We start from the raw sequence: 27388 nt of genomic DNA, 5'->3' as shown, positions 1-27388 counted from the left end.
AGGTTTAGGTCTTAAATTTCATATAAGGTGGTATTAAAAAGGTCTTAAAAAGTATTCAATTTAACTTGTTCATATCTGTAGAAACCCTGTTTATTTATCGTGCACTTTCGGCTTTACAACTTTACACACTGCATGAAAGGCTATATTCGAAATGACATAATAGGGGCGCTTTAATATTAGTAACTTGGCAAGCTAGCTGTGGTGAAAACAAATACCATCAGTCGTTACTGTTGGGTTCACACTAACCACATACCGTACAACCATATAGAGTGACATGACTCTTGTTAGCAACAATATTTTTTGCAATGTAAAATACACAAGAGTTTCTTGAAATTAGATCCCTTGTGTAGGGAATGACCTCCTGGAACGGATCCAGAGGTTAGCTTGGACAGACAATTTGGGAAATTTGTTCAAAAGACTATTCCAGTTTAATGACATAATAGCCTTGTGCATGTAATAAGACCTGGCTTTCTGCACACTGGTTGGATAGAGTATGTTCTTGGATTCACCTCTTTGCTAAATTAGTTGGAAACTCCTCCTTATATCCGTGCTCTAAACCAAAGTTTTTAGTCTCCACATTGGCCAAAATTCCCTTCTGGAAGTGCACGACTTGAAGTTGAACTCAGCATTAGAGTAGGGCAGTGTGGAGGAGAGCGCCAATGCTGGGCTTTCCCCTGCTCTCTGAGGAAAGGCAGACAGCCCAGCCTGCTAAGAATCCCAAGTTTCCCACAATCCCTCAGTTTTCCCTCCCATGATTTGTTTGACACGAGCAGTCTCAAGCCCAGTGCTGTGACCGTGGAGTGACCTTACAGACATGGCCGGTACAGGCCAAGTAGTGGCTGGATCACCAAAAATAAAACTGCAGGGAAGAAATAAAGTAGACCTTTTTTTCGGTTTTGACACAGAAAACAAGACCATAAAAAGAATAATGGATTGTTTGTTAAAAAAAAGTCCTTTTTTAGTTTTGTGACTATTGCAATTTTCATTTACTGTAAAAAAGGAAACGGATTTATGGGGGTAATATAAGTGGTATGAAGACCAGATTCAAACCTTAATTTCCCAAATGACCTCAAAGGTTCAATGTAAGCGTTAGCAGCTTCATAAGTCCAACAAATTGTTGCATTTCTCTCAGTATCTGTCAGATGTTAAAAATAAAGTGAAAACTAAATGATGGTGGTCAGTATTTGTAGAATTTAATTTGATGTAGGTGAAAAAACTCTTTGAATAAGTCACACCCAGGTCCGCTGGCTAGACCTTTGGCTGGACCTAATTGTGACTGATCACTTTGGCTCTTGTTGGCTGGATGAAGCGTCTGAAAGGCTGCACAATGGTGTGTGGAAAGCTGCTTTCTGCTCGAGCCAAACCCAAGAGGAGGATAAAGCCATAACAAGGGGCTTTAGTTCAGGTGATGGCCGACCTGTTGATAAGAAGGGGGAGGGAGAATTGTAATTACCTTTATTGAGTGCAGCCTCATTTGACTGACAGCTGTAACAAAAAGAGGTATGAGGGAAGTAGAAAAAGAGAGAATGAAGGGGGGAAAGATACAGACTTGGGGAGACTGGGAAACGGAGGCTAAAGTGGTGTGTGTGAGATGCGGATCTGCAACTGACTCAGCTCTTTGCTGCGCTGGAGCCACAAAATGCTGGCCCAGACTTCGCTGGGAGGTCCAGTGATTGACTGCCAGGAGACTTTCGGCGGTGCCGGAGGTGGGAGAGGGTGGAGGGACAGAATACCTGAGCCATGAGGGAAGAAGGGGGGCTTTCCTCCTGTTCTAGATCTGAGCTGGCACACGGAGACGCAGTCATCCACTAATACTGTAATTAGGCCTGATTTGTAGCCAGGAGGGTGCGGACCAGCACGCTCTTGAGACCTTTCATTTGACCAGACAAATTAGAGATATAGACATAATAGGCAGGAGTTGCGGGCTCAGATGAGAGCTCAGATTTCAGGCCAGGAGCATTCTGGATTGCAGTGGCCTTCATGACCGTGAGCTGTCTACTTAAACAGCATTTATGGCATTATAAGTGTACTCCCACTGTGAAGCCTGTTACAGAAAGTCCAAAACTACATGCTAATCCTTGAGATATCTCATTTTGGCCCAATATTAAGCCACCTTTACACCCACCCCAGAGAAGGCCATGTAGTGTGGCTAACTTGGTGGAAAATTCATCCAAAATGGCGAACAACGCAAAGCAAATGTTGACTATAAATGTACCCAAAATCAAACTGATGTTCCACTCAAGGAAATGATTGTGATTCAGATGGGTTTTTTTTTTGTTAAGTCTGACTCATTTTGCCTCGTTTCCTTCAGCTATGTGGTGAACATGGGCTTGATCGACAAGCTGTATGGCTGTTTCCTGTACGTACAAGGACCGATTGATGAGTGTCCCAAGATGACTGCCTTTCTCGAGCAAGCCACAGCTTTTCTCCATGGGATGTGCAAGTTGTGTTTTGCTGTGACTGGTCGGTAAGTGGTTTCTTTACTTTACTTTGTCTATGTCTCCATCATTGTCATCCATAATTTGACCAAAAAGTTACAAAAAAGTTGCATGGCATATACTGGGACATCATTATAATATTGTGGTATTCTTTAAATTGCTTTTGAATGACCAATTACCATGGGTATGGTAGTTAATCTGTACTATAGGGTTCTCAAGGTTCAATCATATTATCACTGTATCATGATAGGTCCACAGTATCTATTTATAGTGGTTGCAGCCTTCCCAAACATCCCCAGACCAGTAGATAACCTCATTCCTATCTAAATAAATAGGTGAAGTCCACTGTAGTTTTGTTGTTCAGATGTCTGAAGAGGTGCAGACCAGAGACAACAGCCCCATCAATCAGCAGCCCATTTCCCAGTGTCTGACACTAGCCCCACCCACATGTGCATCGGAGTACGTTTGTGCATGCACAACTGCTGACAGAGGCTAACCACACAGTCACAGCTTGTGATATCCCGCCTTTGACCTCTAACCCTGACTTGCAGAAAAGACAAATCACTGTGATGCTGCACTGCTGCTTTCTACATACTTTAAATTGCACTGTAAACATTGTAGGAGTGATTGTTTCTGTACATTGTGAAAACACAATATAACATGAAATGTGGTGTTGAAATGAAACAAAAATGCATATTTCGTCTGGGCCTGATTGTAAGGTGTGTTAAAATGTAGGAAGAAAGTGATACTGAAATATTTTCAACCAGGCTACTAATGTGTTTCAGAACAATTTGAATGAAACTCTCTCCACTGTGTTTCAGTCCCAAACTATAGTCTGAATGAGTCCTTGCATTTGCACAAATTCATATTTCAGCCCATTCCACTTGGATTTTGGAGTTATTTCAAAGGTCATAGCTCCTCCTTTATTGGCCAGCTATGTTCTGCTCCAGCTGTTGCATGCTATAACGCCACCCAGCTGGTTATGACAACTCTAGTGTCTCTCCCAACATCCTTTGGCTTCTGACACTGAATATCTGTGAGAAACTCCAGTGCCAGTTCTTCTCTTTAATAGTCCTGCTCAGCAGCATAATCAACATCTTTCATAATCAAGTCAACGCTCCATTCCGTCATTCTTCACTATGCTGAAGGCCAGGAAGTTGTCCCTTTGTGGTTCGTGTTAGACATTTCCGAGTTGCTCTGCTCACTTGCAGTTGCCAGACCCTGGGATTTGTTCTTACAGTGTGTGCTTTGTGTTTCTGTCACCGACTACCAGTGTATTGGTGGGATTAAATATCGATAATCATCAACGTGAATAAAAGCTTGTCAAGGAGCGCTTGTGCTGAGCTAATGATGACGTGTTGGCCTATGAGTTGTGGCTTGTGTCGCAGTCAGAATAGATTGAAATGGTGGTGTATCTGCTTGTTCTGCTTTGGATCAGGGGACTTTCTTTTCTAAAGTTAACTAATAGAGCTTTTCCTTGCTGTAGAGCAGGGGTGTGCAATCCTGCTTCTGGAGATCTACCTTCCTGCAAGGTTTCTGCTCTTTCTGCAGTCTTTAAAAGTACTCCTAAACCTTGATTATTTGGCACAGATGTTTGGTCAGGGGTTGGATTCATATTATGCAGGAGCGTAGATCAACAGAAGCAAGACTGAGCACTCCTGGTGTAGAGCGACAAGAATGTATTGGGAAAGAGACCAGGAAAAGGGTCAGGAAATGGTTCAGGACGTATTCAGCTCCTGACCCCATTCCCTCCAAGCACCTAGACTCTATGCATTAATCGCAAGGTGTCATGGATCCAGCAGAGTTTTAGACACCTTGACTGATTTAGAAGGCATATTTTTTCTTGAGTTGTTAAATTGCCCTTTTCCCTCAAGGAAATAGTTTCATGGCAAGTTCCAGATATATTTTATCTCGTCCTCTCTAAGTCGAGTAGACACTAACAGCATTACCACAGGTTTAGCTGTAAGCATGGATTAATCAGACGATGCTGATTTGGGGTCAGTGGTTAGGCTCAAATTGCATCTGTCAGGCCTTTCACTTTCATCCCACTCCGCTGTCTCCTGTTTCAGGGTCAGGAGATGTGAAGTTCGTCATGCACAGTCAATCTGTGAGAACCAAGTCTTTGTTCCCTCATGTAGACACTGATCACGACTGTCGGTGGATGCTGCCCTTCTCCTCTGAACTGAGACCAGCTCTGGGGATTTTTTTTACACCAGTTAAGGTTAAACATAGATAAGGGGTGCAGAGCCGAGATCAGTCGGACAAGGTGGCTTCCACCCGGAAGCTTATTCCCGAGTAGTCGATCTCTTGCACTTGCTGTGATCTCATTGCCGAGGGTGAGGTTTCCCCCTCACCGAGCTTGACACTCCTTTCTCCCCTTGGCTCACCAGAAGTTCTGTTTCCCCTCCAGTGCACTTGGTGTAGTGTTCACGGACGTATCCTCAACTGCAATGTGACACCTTGTAGAACCAGCCCCTTTTGTGCTGTTTAGGGATCAGCCCTTGATACTAAAATCCAGACTCTTGGCGTTGCGACGGTAATGGAAGATCTTGCCTCAGATCAGCCTTAAGGTATCGCTTCTGCTCAGAACCTCAGGGGTATGAAGTTACCAATCCCGCTAATCCGCAGGGTGTTGTCCTGACTAAGACACACAAACACGCTGCTGTAAATCTGGTAAGATGGGTCTTAATTAAATGTGCTGCAACACAAGATGGCCAGAGAGCGAGGTGAGTTTGCATAGTTGTGGAGCCAGTGCTATTGGCTGACAGATGGTTGTCCAAGTTCCAAGACTTCCCTCCACTGTTGCTGAGTGGAGAGCTCCAGGATGTTCACTGGTGTATGAGATGTTTGGATGTCAGCTTCATAGCTTAGAGTCTCAACTTCCCCAAGATTCACCTGACCAGTCTGGGGTTTGTCACATTTATAGATGATGCCCTTACCTCCCCTCTATAATAATCTCTCCCTACACTCTAGAGATTCATTCTGTAAATCTGCTAATTACATTCTGTCCATCTCTTCAGATATTCTGTACATTCATTCTATCTATATGTTTGTTACATTGTATCTGTCTTTGTACATTTATTCTTTATATCTGTCCACATCCACTATGTATATTCTATACATTTGGCCACCACATTCTATCCATTTCTATGTATTCATTCTTTCTTCCGCATTCCGTCCATTTCTATAAATTATATATATTTATTATTTACACCACTTTCTATCCATCTCCATAAATGCTGTTTATTCTTTACATCTGTCCACCACGTTCTATCAAATTCTATACTTTCTGTATATTTGTTCTAAACATCTGGCCATGGTATTCTGTTTTTCTCTGCATGTTCTACACATTCATTGTATACATTTGTCTAACACATTCTGTCCACCTGTTTATGCATTCTGCACATTTATTCTATATCTCCACAAGACATTCTGTCATCTCTATGCATTCTGTGCATTAATTGTTATTTATGTTTGTGCACCATGTTCTATCCATGACTCTATACTTTTATACATTAATTCTATAAATATGTCCACCAAATAAAATATTTTCCTCAATATGTTCTTAACATTCATTCTATAAGTCTGTCCATCAAATTCTATCAGTCTCTTTGGACATTCTATACATTCATTTTATATATCTGTTCTGTTAGACACCTCTCTAAAACATTCTGTGCATTCATGTTTTACAACTGCCATAATATATATTCTATATTCATTTTATAAATCTGCCCACCACATTATATCATTCTCTCCACATTATCTACACGTCTATCCATCTCTTAGTATATTCAAAGCATTCTTTCTATACATTTCTCCGTCACACTCTATCCATTATATAGATAACATTGTCCATCACATTCTACCCATTTCTCAATAGATTTTTTTCTGTCCATAGAAATTGTGCTTCAGTAATTTTGCATTAATCGTGTTGAATTATTTTAACGAGTTAAGGATTTTAATTAATCTCGTTAACGTTGCGGGCCCTAATATATTGCCCCAGTACTTTTGTATTGTGTTTCTTTCTCTCTGATCTCCAGTCCCTGATCCCATGCTCAGAAGTGTAAAGTCTTTTTTATCTCTCCTCATATATTAGACCACAGCCACCCTCACTGTGTCTCAGTGTTCATTCCTGAGTCAAGCAGGGCCAAATGTTACCAGTTAAGCATATCTGCCCCATAGGCATGCTTCACAGATGGGGCTTGCCTTCGTTATTTATATCAGAACGGACAAGCTCTGGTCTAGCGAGTAAATCTAGAAGCTACGAGGACCAGGCATCTCACACTCCCCTACTTCCTGGGTCTTTGGTTTTTGCGGCTTAAGCAAGCAACCAGTAACACCTCAGGTTCTGATGCTTTCAGACCACACCTCTGCTACCTTTTGCCACACTTCCCCTGTGCACTATACAACAGCCCTGTGCTCTGCTGACTTTGTTTGAAAGGCCAGTGATTCAGATTGAAAGGTGCGTAAACTTGAGGAACTTTATTTCACTGGCCTGATATATATGATACAATGTAAAGCACCTTTGGCCTTGCTAATAGAATAACAGTATTTCTGACCCTGAATTGTTTTTCATTTCTTGAGCGTCAGTCACTGGTTAACAGGTATTACCTGTCCTGTTGAACAAAGTGGCCTTTTGTACCACATCATGTGTGACTGATCTTGTTTGTGGATATTTGAGTAAGAGTACTTTTCTACACAACGTTATGTGCTTTTTCTGAATGCCTGTTGCTATCTGTTCGGTTATGTTTAGATTGGCATACTGCCTGCTGTTTATAAAAGAAATATGCAGTGTGTATGCTGTGTATGCAATTTTTTTTATATGGATGAAGCATCTGCAGAATCTACAGATCGCATTGGATAGAATAAAATAAAGTCTTACATTTTAGATTTTTAAAAACTATAAAAACTCATTTTTATCCAACTCATTATTTTGCCAAAAATTACATTAAAATTAATTTATTAGTAGTATTGTTGTTGTTGTTGTAATAGTAGTGGTATTTGTTCATTATTATTATTATTGTTGTTGTAATTTTGTCAGCATGAGTTAAATAGATTTTAATAATAATAATAATTATTATTATTATATCAGAATGATAAAATAAATAAAATTGGTTTTGTAATAATAATAATAGTAGTGTATTATAATAAATAAATGCAGTTGTAATTTTGCAGTGTAAATTATTTAATTCGGTTTAGTCTCATGTTTAAAAGTTTGCATTTTTCCCCAACATTTCTCATTTGTATGTTCAAAATTTTATTTACAACATTAATCTCATAACATTATTTATTGCAGTTGTAATTTTGCAGTGTAAATTATTTAATTTGATTGGTAACAGCCCTATAGTGTATATTGAATTTCTTGATCAATTGTAAGAATCTGACATGAAAGATGATGCCTACATTTAAAAAAATTAAAAAAATAATGGCCTTTATAAAGGTAAATAACATTCTGGGGTAAATATTAAAAACATGCAGATTTAATTATATAAAAGCTGATAGAGCACTGATGAAAATATTGCTTCTGAATAAATCGTTTACACCACCAAAAATCTTGGTGATGCTGTGATTTAGTGGGAATATTTTGTATAGGATATTGTCTGCTGATATGAAAAGTTCACTGTATATCGTAATAATAAATAGCATTTTTGACACTGATGATATTTTTTTATCTTCACATTAAAAACATTAAATATTACATATGCATAACTGTGTTTTTCCATCACAGGTTTGGTCTTAAATTTCATATAAGGTGGTATTAAAAAGGTCTTTAAAAGTTTTAAATTTAACTTGTTCATATCTGTAGACACCCTGTAAAAGGTGGAAATTGCATAATAACCATATTTCTCATTCTCAGTTCCCTGAGCATCTTTGACAACAAACGTCAGGACCCCACCGGTTTGACGGCCCTCCTGCAGAGCACCGACCTGGTGGGCGTCCTTCACATGCTGTACTGCATCCTGCTCCACAGTGCCCCCCCCGACTCTCTCTCAGCCGGCCCCGTGGGCCCCCAGGAGCCTTACAGCCCCACCGTCATCCAGGTGGCCCTCCAGGGGCTGCGCTTCCTCAACACCTTCGCCCTGCTGGACCTCTCAGCCTTCCAGGTATTCATTTCCGATGTGGCTCCTGTATGTACATAGATGTGTCACATGGTATATGGTTGAAAAATGAAATTAATATCATTGACAAATCTTCAGGTCAAATATTCATTTAATTAGTTAGCACACCAAATTTCTAGGTTTTTAGGGTCTGGCTTGAGCACACTTAGAAAAAGTATCTGGCTCTAGTGTTTTATAGAGTCCACAAGACCACGTTTACCTTCTGAAAAGTACCACGGCCTTCTGGTGAGCTACGCCTCACGTGATGGATAACCTTACTGCTCTGGTCCTGTTTACAGTCTGTGAGATCCTGCTTCTTTGATTCAAAGTCCTGCAGAAGGATGCTTGTATGTGACCATCTCCTTTGTGGTATGCTGTCCATCCTGTTAAGAGTAGTTCAACTCTCTGAAGCCACCCTGTCTGCTTAAAGTAATGCGGCACGGCTTGTTTTTTTTTCTAAACGCAGCAGTCAGACCACTGGGTTTGGCCTTTAGCTAGCGGCAGATATGTGGGCCCCATTATTCAGACAGACGTTCTGAACGGTGAAAGCAATAAAAAGCTCTTGGGCTCTCATTAATGATTGCGTTGGTACGTCTGCGCACACAAACAGGGACTGTAAAGACATAAGCCTCAAAGCTAATGGTCCAGCCAGGGTTTCCTCCAAATGCCCTCAGAGCCACTGGTAGGATATCAGTGTATCTTCACAGAACAAAGTTAACCCGGTGGATGTAAACACACCTGACCTTTGACCCCGGGCCAGTCATGTTGAAAGCTCCGGGTGAGTAATGCGGACGGAGAGTGGCGTAACATGCACAGGCTCCGGTCGTACTTCAGCCGGCATGATAAAGAGACAAGAAGGGTACCGCTAAGCTAAATCATCATGTAAACACCTAGGCGTGAACGAGGAGGGCGGAAAACCTATGAATTACTTCAGTGTGTTGCTGTAGATACTCTGGGTCTCTCACACTTTTTCAGTTTCTCGTGCCAGCTCTCGTCAGCTTTTTTGATAATTGAGCATCATCCAGTATTTTTGTATTATATAGGTCACCGTGTGGCACACTGGTCTTTGACCTTGGGTGGTGCATTCAGAGAACTCCAAAATTAAAAATGTCAATTACTTTTCAATTAAGGCTGTCAAAGTGTTAATGCATATGATTAATCATGTTTAACACGGTTACTTTTTTTTATTTTGGTTTCCAAAATGTAAAGTTTGTTTTGGGTTGATTTTGTTTTGTTTTGGTGTTTTTTGTTTTTGTTTTGGTTTGGATTGTTTTTATTTGTTTTTGTTCTGTTTTGTGTTTTTTGTTTTGTTGTTTTTTTTATGTGTGTGTTGGTTTGGTTTGTTTTGATTTGTTTTTGTTTATTTTGTTTTTGTAAGACAAGCAAAGAGCTCTGCTGCATTCATCTGCTCTACCTCTGTCCAACATATGAATGTCATCCTTACAAACTGACCACTGTAATTAGACACAGTACTTTGAACCTAAAGTGTTAACTAAAATTACGTTTATTCACAATTTAATATTTACATAATTTGCAGGCCTTTCAATAGTGTTAACAAATATTCAGTAGTGATACTAAAAAAGTAAAGAAAGTCTTGCAAATTTGCAATTTTTCATGTTGATCAGAGTTTTGATCAGACCCTCATATATTTGTTTTAATATTGTAGTAGATAATGCTTCAAAAGCATTCACATGTAAATTATTCTTCATTCTACATCCTAACAACAGCGATTCTCAGAGTTCGCACTGGCAATTCAAACAGACCGTCTGTGGTGATACAAATCCAGCATCTTGCTTCCATTACATATGCTGAGATTTTCAGGTGTTGTTGTTTGTGGTTGTTTAGACTCTCCATCCCATAACACTCTCCTACCCAGCAGGAAATGTCAGTAGATTCAGTGCTGACCTTGAGGCGTTCAGTCATGTTGACATGTTTAATAAATACTGTCTCTAGACCAGCAGATAGCATCTCTTTAGTTTGAGGGAATTGGGGGGGTCTTGAGGTGGGACTACTGATTCCAGAACCAGTTCGAGCTTCACGAGCAGCAAGTTTCACCTTCTTCTCTTGCACCAAGTCTCCTGCTGAGAAAAGATCACCCTCATGATGTTCCAAAGCTGGTTTTGTCCATAAAATCAAAGTTAACAGCCTCCAGTGTTGTTCTCCAAAGCCAATCTTCTGTTGTGTTCTGAAGAAGAACGAAGTCATACGTTTCTGAAATGACATGAGCCATCAGTAAATGATTAATACGTTTTGTGTGATCTGTTCCTTTAATAGTGTCTAAATCCCTGTATTGCACAACTTTTTTCCATGGCTTTTTGCATTTCTAATGCACAGAAATGCTTCTTTTCCAAGTGCTATTCGCTGACTCGACCACTGATCAGGCTCTGATGTAGGTTTCTGTTGTGTCCAGTGTGTTTTAGGAGCGGAGGGTCTGTCTCTGGCCTTCAGACACATTGTGAGTTCTCTGCTGTGGTACTGCTCTCAACACAGCTCCGAGGAGCTGCTCCATGAGCTCATCATCTGCGTCGGCTACTTCACTGTCAACCACCCAGACAACCAGGTGGGATTACCTTCATTATTACTGTGTGCCAACACGTTTGTTTCATGAATACATATGGTATCATGATTATATATTGATGCATTTTTAGCATATTAAGCATTCTTACCAAATGTACCCACACCAAACATATACTTTTAATCAGCAAGGATGCATTAAATTGAAAAAGTGGCGGTAAAGACATTTAAAATGTTGCAAAAGATTTCAATTTTAAATAAATCCTATTCTTTTTCTATTCATCAAAAATCCTGAACAATGTGCAGCATTGATCAAATCAGCATATTAGAATGATTTCTGAAAAATCATGTGACACTGAAGCTGATACTGAAAATTCAGATTTGAATCATAAGAATAAATTACATTTTGAAATATATTAAAATAGAAAACAGTTCATTTAAATTGTAAAAAATATTTTTCACAATATTACACATTTATGTATTTTTCATCAAATAAATGCAGCCTTGGTGAGCATAAGAGGCTTTCAAAAATGTTGAAAAACCTTACTGACAACAATAGTATATCCACATCAAACATATTTTTTGACGGACCATGTAGTGAATCCATTTAATCACAGATTTTTCACAGCTAAGTGAGCACATTTAATTTACTTGCGCTAATAATTGCTAATATTTTGTTGAAAACTATTATTATTATTTTTTAGTGAATTGAATATGATACCGAATGTTTTAATGTTACGTTCATTTTATATTGGACGATGGTTTAAGTAACACATCTAATAGTGACAAAAAATTGTGGATTGCAATGCTGCAAAAAAAACAGTCAATAATAAAAAATAACAAATTGCACATTTGTATCATATTTGTAGATGTGTAGATCAGTGTTATTTTATTGTCTTTGAGATACAGTTATAGTTTTTATTACTACTGTGAATTACTTATCTTTTATATTTTATTTTCATTTTAATTTTAAAGTTTTATTAGTTTTGTGTGGTTTTGCCATTTTATTATTTATTTATTTTTAATAGTTGTTAATATTTCAGTTTTAGTTATTTATATATATATATATATATATATCAGCAAATGTTACTGATGGGATTAAAGTGTTAATTATTATATATTTGTAAATAAACAGTAGTTTACAAATAGTGCTTCATACAGTATCTCAAGGCATAGTTTTAGCACTGTAAAAGATCCTTTCCTCTCTGTCACTGAGGTGTGTATAATGTTTGGTCATCATTAGATCAAGAGCAGGTGTACTTTTCTCCTTACAAACAACCAACACAATAGCAACAAAAGGAGGCTGTTGAATAATGCAGCAACTTTGCCACCTCTGTTGGCTCTGCGCTGTGTAGCAGGAACAGACATTGTTATCCGCCGCCTGGCAGTTGGCCCGCTCTTTGTTCGGCCCTGGTGGAGGGGGGAATGGTGCTGAACTAACCTGGCAGTCCAGATCACAGATCAGCCTGGCATGAAGAAGTGGGAGTCTCTGATACTCTTTGCATGCTCCGTTTACCTGGAAGCCGCCGACTGCATGGCAGGTGTGAGTACGCCACACTCGGTCGGGTTTTAGTTATGCGTGCATCACTTGGAAACCTCGTCCATGTGACATCTTAATGTCCCCTTGGGGGACGGTGAAGGGAGGGGTCAGAGTCCTCGCAATTTATGGGCTTCTAATTGAAAATATTTTTGCTCTTAATTAAAGAAACGGCCTCCGTTTTTATGGCGTTTCAGTCCTTCTGCGCTGCCGCCGTCCAATTTAATTATTTTGATGTAGGTAATTAGCATTTGTTGGCCATTGTTGGGTTGATTTGCATATTATATTGGATAATTGAATGAGGGTTGATGATTGAATTAAGGGGGACGTGACATGATTGGGCTTTGTGCTCACATTGGGGAACTTAAACGATGAGCGGGCTGGGAATAACGCTTCATGAATATTCATATCTTCCCAGCCCACTTTGTTAATTTGAAAAATGCGGGGTTGCGAAGTCTTTAAACTTGTGACTTCCCTCCAGAACGCAAGCTGCTGTTTTATTCTGCCATTTGGCTGCATGTCAGGGTTTATTATTAAAAACAGCAGCAACACTGGCAGGTGCTCTGGAGAGAGCTGGAAAAAATGAGGCGAAGCTATTCAGCTAAGATACATTTTGGCTAAAATTCTTGCTCGTAGGTCATTGACGTATTTGATGTTTATTTGATTCACCTACCACGTGTGCAGCCATCACAAGCTTGTGTGATGAATTGTGACTTGTGGCATCATTTTATATGGCTGTTAGTTGGCTGTTTGCAGGTGGAATGTTGGTAAGCAAAGGTTGAGCTCATGTGTCATTTGCTTTTTTTTACCCAGCATCACATTCAAGATTTGAAATCTTTTGCCCATCGTGTCATTGAAGCGTATTTCATTTTTTTATTTCTGGGTAGTTGATTCATAACATTTATCAACATTAATATTGAACATAACCGTTTTTATGGAATGTATGGAATGTAAGTTGTGTAACTTCGTTTCTGTAAAGGCTGGAATACACTACATGATTTTTTAAATCTGAGCAGATTTTAAAATTCTAGGTATCATACACTTACCGACTTTGTAAAAAAAAAAAACTGGCCATCATACACAAAACAACTGAAGATCATCCGATCACAACAAACTCATGCAGAAACGTGTGCCTTGTTATTAAGAGATGCTTGACAAATGAAAACAATATGGCGTTCTAAAATCAAATATGTTTGATATCCTCAGACTGGATGGGATTCATAGTCTGAAGCTAAAAAATCAGACTATCAGAGAGAGAGGGGGGAAATATACACTATTTCAGTAAGATTGTTATTAATTTATTTATTTATTGGATTTATTAGGATTTTTAGGAAATGAATTCTTTTATACATTAAATTTCTCAAAGTTTCAGTAAAGACTTACAGATTGTTGTTCTTTTCGACTTCTATTCATGAAAGAAAAAAATTCAGAAAAATTCAGTTTCCACAAAAATTCCACAAAACAATTTAATAATAGGAAATGTTTCTTGAGCAGCAAATCAGCGTATTAGAATGATTTCTGAAGGATCGAGTGACACTGAAGACTGGAGTAATGATATATGATATTTCAGAATTTTACTGCTTTTACTGTATTTTTGATTAAATAAATGCAGCCTTGTGAGCTTATGAGACTTCTTTCATCAACATTTTAAAAATCTTACCAGCCCCAAACTTTTTAACGGCTGTGTGTGTGTGTGTGTGTGTGTGTGTGTGTGTATATATATATATATATATATTTATATGTGTGTGTGGTTGCCTGCTGAATTTCAAAATCAACCACATTGAGTAATTTTCTCTTCCGTGGTTTTTTCCCATCAACTAAATATGCAGTATGCCTGCAGCAACACCAACCAATCACGAAAAGCACTTCATATTTAAACTGAATTAAATGACATAAACATCAGCGTAGATTTTGGCACTGTGGCCCCGCCCCTCTCCACTCGGATACTTGCCAGCGTCAGGGGCCCTGGTATATGTCCACACGGCCCTCGTACAGGATAAATGGAGACTGGAGCGGGAATATTTGACTCTTTCAGACTAATGTAAGCACTGGCAGAAGACAAAGACGGCGCTGACCCTGGTCTGTCTCGCAGCGCCATGCTCCGATTCAGCCAGCCTGTGTTTACATGTGTGCATCTGAGAAATAATGCAGCTCATAAAGGCAGAAAAAAACTACTGGTGGACATTTGTTCTCTCCACATGGATATTTTTCAGACCCTCAGTCACAGAGGCATTTAGAGCGTGAGATATGCACCGTCATAGCTGATAGGAAGTGTGTTTGTACTCAAGGGGTCATGAAGGCTTTTGAATGATGGCCAGCAGCAAAGAGAAATTCATTTTTAATATTGCTTAAAGTCAACACGAATTCAAAATAGTCTCTGTTTCCCTTTTTAACACACATTCCTGGTCTTATTGTGAACAATTCATCAGAGCATGTTATTACAAATTAAAAAATGTCTATGTAATCTTTCATCAAAGAAATGACTCTCTATTTTGGCTGATGTCAGAAACACTACCACTCAATCGTTTGGGTTCATTAAGATTGTTTTGTTTTATTTTATTTATTTATTTATTTTAAAGAAATTACTTGAGAAAATTACTGAAAGTACTTTTATTCAGAAAGCATGCATTAAATTAATTAAAAGACATTTATAATGTGACAAATGTTAATTTTTCCAATAAATGCTGTTCTTTTGAGCTTTCTATCCATAAAATAAATGTATAATGGCTTTCAAAAAAACATGAAGCAGCACAACAGTTTTTAACATTGATAATAAAGCGATAATTCCAACACTGGTAAGAAATGTTTCTTGAGCAGCAAATCAGCATATCAGAATAAATTTCATTTTAAAATATAATAGGCTATTTTAAATTGTAATATTTCATAATATTAGTGTATATTTTGTCAAATAAATGCGGCCTTGGTGAGCATAAGATATTTTCAAAAACATTAAAAATGACCCCAAACTTTTAAATGGTAGTTTAGACCATATTCACAGTACCATTTGTTTATTTATTTATTTATTTATTTTTGCATTTACTTAACATGCTAATTCAAATCTGGATCACATTAGTTGATTCTATTCATTATTGTTAATCCAAAAATTAAAATGAAATTCACATTTACTAAAGTTATTCTCCATCAAATATTATTCTAAAGATTATGCCATATAAGGGTTTGTCATAAAAAAAATTTTGTCCAGTCGATAAAGTCGTCAGACTTCCTCATGCATAGCTTGTAAGTGCTTCCAGGCAAAAATCTGTTTTTATTATCTATATACACTTGGTGTTTTAGCATCAATAGTGAGGTTAAGGCTAACAACCCTTTAGCCCCTTTTAGCTTTTAGCCCCTACATTTCCAAAAGTGCCAGATTGAGCCAATCCACCACACTCACTGTCTTATCTTTAGCCTCCCGTTCTTTTTCACTTTTAAGTCTATCTCTCCTTCACATGTTTGATTCTTCCCTACAAGTGCAGGGCATCTCTTTTGCCCTCAAACTAGGGTTTCTAATCCTGGTTTAACTGACGTTGAAATGCTTCCTTCAACAGTCCATTACTGCAGTGATAACCCAGCTCTCGTTGATTAGATGGACCAGACCACTGCAGGCCAGTGTTATGGAAATTCACCAAACATCTTTGATTTTCTTGTAACAGGGATTGTAAACGTTGCAGGCGGACAGCTGTGATTGATGGCAGTGAGGAAGATTTACGCCCTCCCTGAAGGGTGAATTCAAGTTGAGCATACTATTGAATTTTGTAAATTTTTTCCTGTTTTTCGGCTGTTTAATTTTGTTTATTTGCCCATAAATCTTTCAGTGTTCAGGGCTCCATTTGCTTGCGTCTAATGCTTTATTTGAGCATGATCCAGGTCCGAATGGCTTCTCGAGAACAAAAGATTATCTTTCGAAGGATCGAAGATGACACTTGATTTATTAAGCAAACAGTAGTAAGTCAGTGATCCTTTGCCAATACACTGGCGAGCGAGGCCGTTTTTATGACAAAGAAACATTCTTTCTGCTTTGAGAGATGAAAACTAACAGGTCTTTTTTTGTCTTTTAATTTTATGTTTACGCCCGTGTACCAGTCGCCGTCAGGTTGTCTGGATGGACGGTTAAGAGGGGGCTGTAGGCGTTGTTCAGATAAGGCCTTTCAGCCATAACTTCCTCTTCTGAGTGCTCTTTTTGCATCCTTGTATGTAGTCAGACCTCCTGTCTTATCAGCAGTGCGAACATTCTCATCCTCTCGGTTTGGTTCATCTTTAAGGCAGAGCCGTAGATTTGTAGTTGTTTTGTAAGAGCGGACACATCCCGGGCCCAACGAAAATTTGCTGAGGTGTCTTGGCAGCATGGGAGACTTGCATCATCTCCTCCCATTTATACCGAAAAACAACACTTAGGCCAGTTTCACACTATACGCAAAACTAACGCAGATTTATTTCGTTGTCATTCTCACAGACGTGCAGTGCTGAATAGCAAAAGCATAGCTGCATGTAGAGTTTCAGCATTGAGGTTGTTTTATCCTGTTTAACATGCTGCACTTGGCAGAAAATATGAATAAAATGTACTATAAACCTGTTTTTGCACTGCAGTCCAATTTATGAAGCAACATAAAATAAAAGTTTGTGCGATTGTGATCATCCATTGTGCGAAGAAAATAGCGTAAAAATAAATCATTTAAAATAAATAAAATGAATAAAAAGTAATAATTTAAATAAAATAATATATAAAAGTATGCCTAATTCATTCTGATTTTAATTCATTCATTCTGTTTTAATTAATTACAAGTATTTTATTATTTTAGATTTATATTGGCGTACATAGTTTTGTTTCTCTTTGGTCAACTTAATAGAAAGTAAATATTATAAAAGCCTAAAAAACAAAACACTAATATACATATATACATACATACATACACAGTGCTGGGTAGTAACCGATTACATGTAATCTGGATTACGTAGTCAGATTCCAGAAATTAAGTAATTGTTATTAGATTAAATTACATTTTACAAAATACTCATAATCAAACTACAGTTACTTCTTTATGGATTACATGATTACATTTTATTCACACAATAGCAATAAATTATTCATAATTTATTGATTCTCCCAAATTCCTCTTTTAAATGTTCCTTTCTAAAATATCCTACCGCTTATATACACTCAGAAAGTCTTCCAGTTTTATGGACATTCACACAGAGATATCAGTCACTAGTCAGGTGGCCACACAGCATTTTACTACTGGATTTACAAAAATCATTTCAAGTGTTTCAACGTTGCATCAACTACTGATGAGCACATTAATATTTATCTGAATTATCACTCGGTAGGTTATTTAACCATCTATTACAATGTCTTTGCAAGGCTTTTGTCTTTCAAACACATTAAAATTGCACAAATTCACATTATTTCTTATTTACTTGTAATGCAGGCATTCCCAAACCTTTTTGTCATCTGACCATCTTTCAACTAATATATTTACTAAAAGTACCCCTGAGATTTTAAAATAAATATTTAATAATTTAGTATCACATTTGCATGTTCACGGTTCTCTGACGTTGGTTAATGGTCACATGACATGCGAATAAAATATTTCATTTTTTTTAGGAAGTGTTTTATTTTGATTTGTTATTTTAAAATGACTTATTTTAATTTTACACTTTTATGATTTAATTAATGATTAACTTTTCATTAAACTCACGAACCCCCTGCAGTACCTTTAAGAACCCCAGTTTGAGAAAACCTTGACGTAATGTAATGTTTAATCCACTTTATGTGGTTAATTTCAATGAATGGAATATATTTTCTTTCTTTTTGTATTTTTATATCAATATGGTACAAGATTATTCTATTTAAATCAATGTGATAAGTGAGTAAGGTCAAAAGTAATCTAAAAATAATCTGATTATATTACCTGAAATGTGTAATGTAATGGATTATGATGGGGAGAAACAGAGATCACGTTTTGTTCTTCAAAAAAAACTATGAAATAATGAATCTGACCAAGACATCGTCATGCTGACTTAACTCATTAACTCATTTCCTATTCAAGCAGTGTTGCCAGGTCTGCAGTTTTCCCACGGAATTGGGCTACTTTAACACTGTTACCGTGGGTTGTTTTTCATGTCCGCGGTTTGAAGCGACCCCAATAACGTGGTATTTAGCCCCTGGAATGTGAATTTTAGCAATTGGCCGGGTTTTGTTGTGAAAACCTGGCAACTCTGTATTTAAAGACTCTGTGGTGTAGTCAATAGGCTACTAACTACAAAGTCATAAGTTCACACCCCGGGGAAAAGGGTGAGACATAAACTACCACCATTATGACCTCGACCCACTAAACCCAAGTTTACTCAAGGGTAAGTTTGGGTATCGAAAACCGGTTCCAAATTTCCAAGAACCGGGTATTCGATAAGACGCGTGCATTTCGATTCTGCTTACCGATTCCTGCGTTCTCATTTTAATGTGATTAAAAACGATTTAAGTGCAGGAACGGAAAGAACTTGCGCCCTGTTTGCGTGCAGCGCACACGAAGCACAAGCGCGAGCACAGAGAACAGAGGTTGCGGTACGGGTTCTCGGTTTGTGATTGGCTGCTATTTCTTTAAGAGCTGCCGCTGCTGAACGTGACACGGATCTGACACTCATATATCTTCTCTCAACTTTTTCTGACCCACTTCAGGTCTTAAAGTCTCTATTAGCTAACGAGTTAAATCGGGTGTGTTAGATGAGTGAGAGAGTGCTGGGCTGCTCCTCCTGGAATGGTTTTGAAAACCATTTCAGAGACATGTTCTTAAATGTGACTCATATAAAATATATTACATGCATGCACAGTTATAAGGCAGCTTTAATTGCCTTTTTGGTAACTTCATGACTTAACTGACCATGGCATTGCATGCACGTAGTTTGTTTCGCGCTTTGATGTGAAAGGATACTGGCTACAGCGCGCGCCAGTGTCTTTGTGCGTGCAATTGAAGAGCACGCGCCGCAAGCACAGTACCGTTTCCGCACTCGTGTGACTCGTGCCTGGCGCTGAAGTGAAGTGGAGCGCACATCTGAAACGTCTCCCGTTTCAGTTGTTCTGCGACTGAATAAATGCATTTGTATATTAATGCCAGGACATGCAAGATGAAAATAATTTATATATATATATATATATGTATATATATATATAGCTGCAAGAGGATCATCATATTTGGGGGTTTCGAAAAGTTTGAAAACCCCTCATTTATGAAGTTTATACTCTGCCCCTTTGGTGATTGGTATTTATTCTGAACAGATTTAATTAATGTCCCTCCTCATGACGGTTAAGTTTGTAATAATTCTCAATGGCCAACTTCCAATAACCATCATTTATTTCCATTATTAAAAGAAATACTCAATGCAGTACCACAGAAATCATTTTGTTTCCTGGATATATTCTTAATACACATTTCACAGTAGGAGAAAAACATTACTGGATTTGCATTAAGTCCTCGTGTCCGATACAGGATTGAAACAGCTATTTGCACCCGCCAGTTCTTTTAACAATCCTAATAAGGATTGTTTTTATAAAGACTTTTTTTTAATCGTTATGGTTCCGTACATCCTACCGGCCATCCATTTTACTGTCGCCATTCATCTCTCCTTTGCCGTCTTATCAAGTCTTCATCAAAGAGCAAACCCCTGGCCCACAGGTCTCCTTCCTCTTCACCTTGAGCCGCTCTGAGTGTGCTTGTTTGCGTTTCACTGCGTTAACTTTACGCTCCCTTTGTTTTCAGTCGACAGGCCGGGAGTTATGTAATGGGCCGCCCGTAAAAGCGTGGCCCCATTTGAAAAATCCAGTGCTCTCAACTTAAGACCAACACTAGACACTAGGCCTTGTCTCTTCCTTTCTTTATGGCCATCTGTGTTAAAGTGGGGGAGGGATCGCTTCGAATCACAAGTTCAAATGCCTGCCGTTGCTTTTATGATGTCAATGACTGAATGGATACCTCTGCAGATGCTGATACAGGAGGACTTGGCTGAGGTCCTAATCCAAGTTTGGGGCTGGTTAGGGACAGGGTAATTTCTCTCGGCCAGAGAGAGGCGGGTGAGTTCGCTGCCTGGGTTGGGGCAGTAAGTAACCTCTGCTCTCTCAGAGCTGTATATCTCCCCTCCGCGGACACTTGAGGGGGGGCTCATTGTTTAGGTGTGTGAAGATGAAGCACCGCATGCTGAAGGATTATGAGATGGCTGCGTGATTTGTGGGCGGAATGTCCACAAAACCGCAACCCCCACAGATGGAGACCAACTCATACTCTCTCAAATTGGGAAAGAATGGTTTCACAAACGATTTACACAAATTCATTCTGCTTTGCAAAATTAATTTACGTATACAACTGAATGCAGATATCTATCAAAACTAAACCAATTTTAAGGGAGCAAATCAAAATGTTGGCAACTATGAAACTGACGTTAATTTCAAAATCTCATGCAAGTACAAAGTCGTTTAAGTGCTTGTCAGACATTTTAGCACTGAATAAGCTGACAGAACGCTGATTTTGATGTTTACATGCAAAGAGAAAATGGTGAAAATCTAGCTCACTTTGAAACCAAAAATCAGCTTTACTTACTTACATAGTTATATACATATTAATTTCTGGTCTTAAAGGTCCCCTGAAGTGCCTTGAAACACACAGCGTTATTCTATGTGGTGACATAATTTCAACTGAAACAGGAAGACAGGGCGGGACATATCGAGCAGCCCAGCCCCCTTTTTAAATTAGCCAATAGCGTTTTGTTTATATCTGCACGGGAGCCGTTGAGCTCGGTAAAGCCGTATTTGACAGCCACAGTCTAATAGATTACCCCCTAGATTCAATATGAAACTCTTAGTAAAACAAAATAGTGATCATAATCATGCTAAGGCTGTGTAGTTTTATAAGTGTTTAATATATGCCGACTCGCGCATATGATCCGCTCCGTGTGATCGCGTCTCTGGACCGGAGCCAAAGTTCAGATCAGACTGTGCGCGCTGCCGCAGTTCGCGTGACACAATGTGAAACCAGACCTCATTTGCCCCAATCGAAAGCATATTTACACTATCTGAATCATTCCCTATCGCCTACATTGTGCAATACGTGCCATTCACTGTACAGGAAATACTACACTGTGAACAAGTAACTGATCTCAGCCGCAGATTCAGCATCTATTTATAGTGTAGGGGGCGGGTGCTTCGGATTCTAGAGAACATTTGATTGGTCAGAAGATTTGATGAGAAGCTGAAGTACGAGGTGATGTCAAAAAAATCGTTGCTCCGTTTTGGCGGAAGTGACGAACTGCAAGCTTTGAATGCTTATATCTTCTAAATCCGAATTTTGTCACTGTTTTGGAGCACACTGCCTTATAGATAACCTTGAGACTAACATATTGATACTAACACCAAAAAAACTTTAATTTTGATTTCATGGGGACTTTAAGGCCCATTCACACCCCATAAATATAAAGATGACAATAACTATTAGCGTCCACACCAAGGCACAGTAACATTCTGTTTATTGTAAGCATGTGCTGCAATTATGTTGACTGCCACTTTAAATACTGAAGCCCTTTAAGGCAGGATGGATTCTGATTGGCTGTCAATGTTTTTATAATTCATCAGCTGGAAAGAAAAAAAATGTTTCGAAAGTGATTCCAATTAAATCAATATCATTATTCATATTTCAACAATATCGTTTCTCTGTAATAACTTGCACAACCTCTGAAACGTCTTTTCAGTCAAAATCACCAAGACCTCACCCAGTTTCAATCAACAGGTGCTGGTGGTGTTTTGTTGCAGTAGTTTTCAATAATTGACTGCAAATTCTGATATTTAATGACCAGTTTCCTGATAAATAAAATTAAGTCCTACCCAATGTTATTCACATGGAACAGCCTGTTTGGAAAAAAAAATTCACATTTAATTTACATTACCTAGCATTTTGTCTGCTTGTTGTATGACAAGTAATCAGTCTAAAGTTCTGAATACCCACTGAAGGTCCCAAGGGTTCATGAGGTAAACGGGTATCCGGTATGTCTGCGGCATTGTAATTTTTAACAGTCTCATGAATTATTAGAAATACAGCAGTATCTCTACCACTCCCAAGTCTTATCCAGAACTGATGTGAGAGATTGATTATGTACTCTCCACGTTTGGCCGAAAAAAGACCTTCCTTCATCTCGCCCACCATTCTGACACTACGCAGCTCCTACGCTGAAAACAACCAGATGTTTTACACCATTTGTTCCATAGTAGCAGAGCAAGAGCATTAATTTCAACCCTGCGAAAAGCTTCTGAATCATGGTGTTTGGTCGACAGATGCCGGACGGTCATGGACTAGACTGTACTCCAGCTCTGAGTACCATTAAAAGGCTCCACGGTGTCGTTTCGGCCAGGCATCTTTAAACAGTTCCTAATACAGAGTGACATGGACCTAAAGCCTTTGAACACTGCTGTAGAACTACATTTTAAGGTGCTTCGCCCTTTAAATGATAAAAGTAGTGAGTTATCGCTTTGTTTGTCAAGCTCTTAAACCCTTGAGGGGTATTAGCAGAGAATACCATGGAAAGAGTATTGTTAAGAGTATTTTTAAAATCTTGTAAATTCTGGTAATTTATGTCACCCTTTTCCCAGGGAATGTTACCCCTCCCTTATGGTTTGCATTTGGGGCAGAGCAGCAATGGACGGATACATGTACCTGTAATAGGGACTGTTTAACACCCCCTCCTTCTCTTCATCTTTCTCCCCCCAAATCCCTCTAGGCAGGATTTACTGTGGTGACCTCCCAACTCTTTGGTTCCCTTCCCACTAGTTGAGGGCCTTCCCATGCTCCCAAACCCTCAGAGTTGGAAGCTTGTAGCATTTAGGGGCTATGCCCTGTTTTTTTCCCCATCACCAGCACTGCGTTTAATCAGTCCAGACCCGTGGTGATTTGGTTTTAATTCTAAGAGGTGGGCTGTATTTGACGGTGTGATTGAAGGCAGTGATAAATGGGAAAGCGAAGGGGGGCCATATGCCTGGTTCGAACTGCATTACGGGTATTACTTCATTTATTAAAGTGGGACCGGGCTTGTTTGCATGTCTCAAACAAGGTTCAACTCCAAAACCTGAGCCACAAACATGCATTTCAGCATGTTATAGATCTTAATATAGAATAAATGGTTCTCAAAGGTTGTGGCCACCGTTTACTGTCATTTCGTTGAACAGTGATTTGCTACAACCTTCGAATATGATCACAAATTTGTGGTCCCAACTGAAAGGTGCACCTTGAAATAAGTTCTCGCCAGATTCTAAGGCTGAGTCGCATGTATCCTTCATGAATAACTCAATCTTGCAATGCATTGTGACAAACTCCAAAATAAATCCAATGTGGCAGGCAAGGCGGAAAAGATGTTGGTTACAAATATATTTCAATGAATACTGACAGCTGACAGTTAGAATAGTTAATATAATAGAACAGCGTCTTTTAAAATGGACAATTTTACCAATATTTGTGTGCTATTTTTTACTTTGTCAGAGCTGTTAGCATAGCAATGTAACGGAGGCCAGCTAGTAAGTGCTGTGCAGGTAAACCTCACTCACCTGATCTCAAAAAGTTCACTAGTAACAGATGCTAGAGACTGCTGTATTTGGTGTCCTTGTTAGTGTGCCCGCCTCCCTTGCCAGAAGCGTCGGTTCGAATTCCGCTCGGAGTGAGTGAGGGGAGTATAACCAGAAAGGGGTTATGTTGGTGCCATGACCCGGATGGGAGAGAGATTTAGGAGGGTGAGTGTAACGGAGGCCAACTAGTAACTGCTGTGCAGGTAAACCTCACTCCCCTGATCGCAAGAGGCACGCTAGCAACAGATGCTAGAGGTTGCAGTCTTTAGCATCATTGCTAGCGCACCTGCCTCCCATGCTGGAAACGCCAGTTCAAATCCAGCTCGGAGCAAGTGTGGTTGAGTAGAACCGGAGGGGTTACAGCAACATGCTAACTTGTGTGTTATTTGTACTGAGTTACTACCTATATAAAACACTCTAGATTGGTCACTTATGAGGTTCTATGTCCAGAACAATGCTTTGTGGATAAAAGCTCAGTGCAAAAATAAATCCAAAATACCTGAGGCAGGAAAGTGTTTAAAAATATATTTAATTCAACACTGACAGTTATGAAATTTAAGATAAAACAGTTATGATAAAAACAGTTATGTGCCATTTAAAGTGGACTGTTTAAATCAGTATTTATTTAACTTGTCAAAGTATGGAGCTGTTAGCATAGCAACATGCTAACGTTAAACTCTATTGAAATCAGTTGCAAATTGAGTCTCCTTTGCGCAATTTCTGTAGTGCGAGTTAGCACCTACATAAAACAATACAAATTGGTCTCTTATGAGGTTCCGTGTCCAGTTCAATCCTGGGTAGCAAGGCAGCTCACTAGGTTTTGGAATGGAGCTCGAGTGTGTCCTCCCATGGGGCAAATCTGAACCTGTGTGTGCTCAGCGTACATACTGAGCAGAAGTGGATGAGGCATCCCTGTCTGTGTTTTATGGAGTGTAATTGTGCGCTGGGAGGCACTGCCCTCTATTTCTCCTCTTAATGGCTGTTTGTGTGTTGTTTTAGTGGCAGATTTATGTGTGGGATGGGCAGTGAGGGGTGGGTTGATTTACAGCTGGCTGTGGCTTTGGCCTCACTGGTTGCACGTGTGTGTGTGTGTGTGTGTGTGCGTGCGTGCGCGCTGTCACTGTGTGTGTTCCAGGTGATTGTGCAGTCTGGCCGCCAGCCCAGCGTGTTGCAGAAACTGTGTCAGCTGCCGTTCCAGTATTTCAGCCACCCGCGACTCATCAAAGTGCTCTTCCCCTCGCTCATCTGCGCCTGCTACAATAACCTGCAGAACAAGGTCATCCTGCAACAGGAAATGAGCTGTGTGCTGCTGGCCACCTTCATACAGGTAAATCGTTCGGCCTTCATACCATCATTTACGTGCAATTCAGACTTTGTTTCACGAACATGTCCGCAAACTATGTATTACAGCTATAAAGGGCTATTCCACAGTGATATGAAACTGCAAAACAACTCTAAAATAAATAAATCTCAAAACTCAAGGGATTGAAACACAGCATTATTCACAGTCTGTTGCAAATTGTGATCAAAATCTTGTCATTTTAGTATTAGTTTTTTTTTTTTTTTTTAGGTTTAGCAACTTTATCCATAACTTAAAAATAAAAAGGAAATTCGGTACTTTTGAAATTTGTCATTTCTGTGCCACTAGCATAACAAAACTTCCTTGAACTCTTTTCCCGTCTTCCATTAGTCAGACAAACAGTCCCGCCCCAAAATAACGCTATTGGTTCATCCAACCCATTGTTTCACTTTACAGTGGAGTCGATATACAGCTTTTAGATGTATGTATTTATCTGGGATAGAAGAAATGTTTGTGCCATAAGCATCACTAAATGGAGTAATGAAATATGTTGATGTTTGTTTCACAAGCATGTCTCAAACTATGTTCCAGCTATAAAGAGGTGTTCACACTGATAGTGATTTGAAGCTGCAAAACAACTGAAAATCGTTGGAAACACATTTACCGAATACATCTTGGGAAAAAATGAATTGAAATTATTTTTTTGTTTTTGCAGTATTCAGATTCTGCACTTAATTTAAACTTGCTATTGTGAACACCCCTTAACAGATTTACTAAAGCAACCTATGCAACAATGTTCACAATAGATTAATCAAATAAATACAGTGCACGTGTTAGAACATTCAAAAGTGTAGTGTATAATTTTTCTTATGTTAAAATACTTTATTGTATCCCAGCTATCATTTAGCATATTTTAGAACAATTATAAATTGTTATTGTAATTGAACTGGAATCGAATCAGTTCAAATCATGCCCAAATTTGAGATTTTACAATGCATTGTATCATTTAGTAAAACATTAACAATTTACATTGTAAATTTATTCTTTTAACTTAAATGCAAGTTATTGGTCTATTCCCTGGGAATCGAACCCATGACCTTTTTGTTGCTAGCGCCCCACCACCCCCTAAAAGAAGCCGCTTCCTTTGCTCAAATGGATGGTTTCCTCTGTCTGTTTGAGTGGATTTACCTGCCACTACTTGAGCCTCCTGTAAACACCCTCTCCCTTCATCTTGTTCCTGACAGTGCTCTCCACACTACAGCACCGCTGCCATTACTTTCACAGAGATTAGCTCCAACTCTAACAAGGACAGGGAATCGTCAACCTGTTCAAACAATGGAAAGACACTGACAAAACTTTACCCACTTCATCCAAAACTCAAAAATGAAAAAGAGATTTAGCTATTTAATCTGAAATAATTCCTGCGCCACTAGCCACTTCACAAACTGTGAATGTTTATTAAATACATATGGTTTACTTATAGTTGTTGTGCATATTTAGGCAGGATAGAAGAATTATCTGCAGCACAAATGCGACCAAATGGAATAAATAATAAAATCTGTTGACTTTGTGTAATCTAGGACTGTGCTACCAATGAGAACAAATCGGACAGCAAAGCTTCACATCCAGGTAAGGTCTATATTTAACTTGTTTGAGGAAAAAAACAAGATTATTTGCTCTCTTGCATCAGTTTATCTTTGCTTAAATGCATGCATGCATTTTAAATATAATTTGCTTTTGTACATTTAAAAGGTACAATTTACAAACCCTCATGTTGCCTTCCAGTCATTTTGGACCTGGAGACGATTTTCTTTTGCCTGAAAATGCTTGTTAATGCATTGGACTTCAACTAACTGTCTTGGCTCACACATGGCTTAACAACTCTCCACACCCCCCACCCCCCCCCCCCCA

At 38.9% G+C, this 27388-nt stretch overlaps 1 protein-coding gene across 2 annotated transcripts in view; it reads left to right on the top strand.

Annotated features, from left to right (window-relative positions):
- The window catches only part of LOC107662441 (S phase cyclin A-associated protein in the endoplasmic reticulum-like), a 127417-nt gene that overhangs the window by 98503 nt on the left and 1526 nt on the right, over positions 1-27388 (top strand). For both annotated transcript variants that reach the window (XM_016452465.1, XM_016452466.1), the window contains exons 26-30: positions 2312-2467; positions 8296-8542; positions 10947-11096; positions 25313-25504; positions 27058-27106. In XM_016452465.1, the coding sequence (XP_016307951.1) occupies positions 2312-2467; positions 8296-8542; positions 10947-11096; positions 25313-25504; positions 27058-27106 (794 nt within the window). The remainder of the gene's footprint in view (positions 1-2311; positions 2468-8295; positions 8543-10946; positions 11097-25312; positions 25505-27057; positions 27107-27388) is intronic.

Source organism: Sinocyclocheilus anshuiensis, unplaced genomic scaffold (genome assembly GCF_001515605.1).
Source record: "Sinocyclocheilus anshuiensis isolate Anshui unplaced genomic scaffold, SAMN03320099.WGS_v1.1 scaffold807, whole genome shotgun sequence".
NCBI lineage: Eukaryota > Metazoa > Chordata > Actinopteri > Cypriniformes > Cyprinidae > Sinocyclocheilus > Sinocyclocheilus anshuiensis.
Note: the sequence above shows the minus strand (reverse complement) of the source record. Positions and strands in the feature narration are given on the sequence as shown.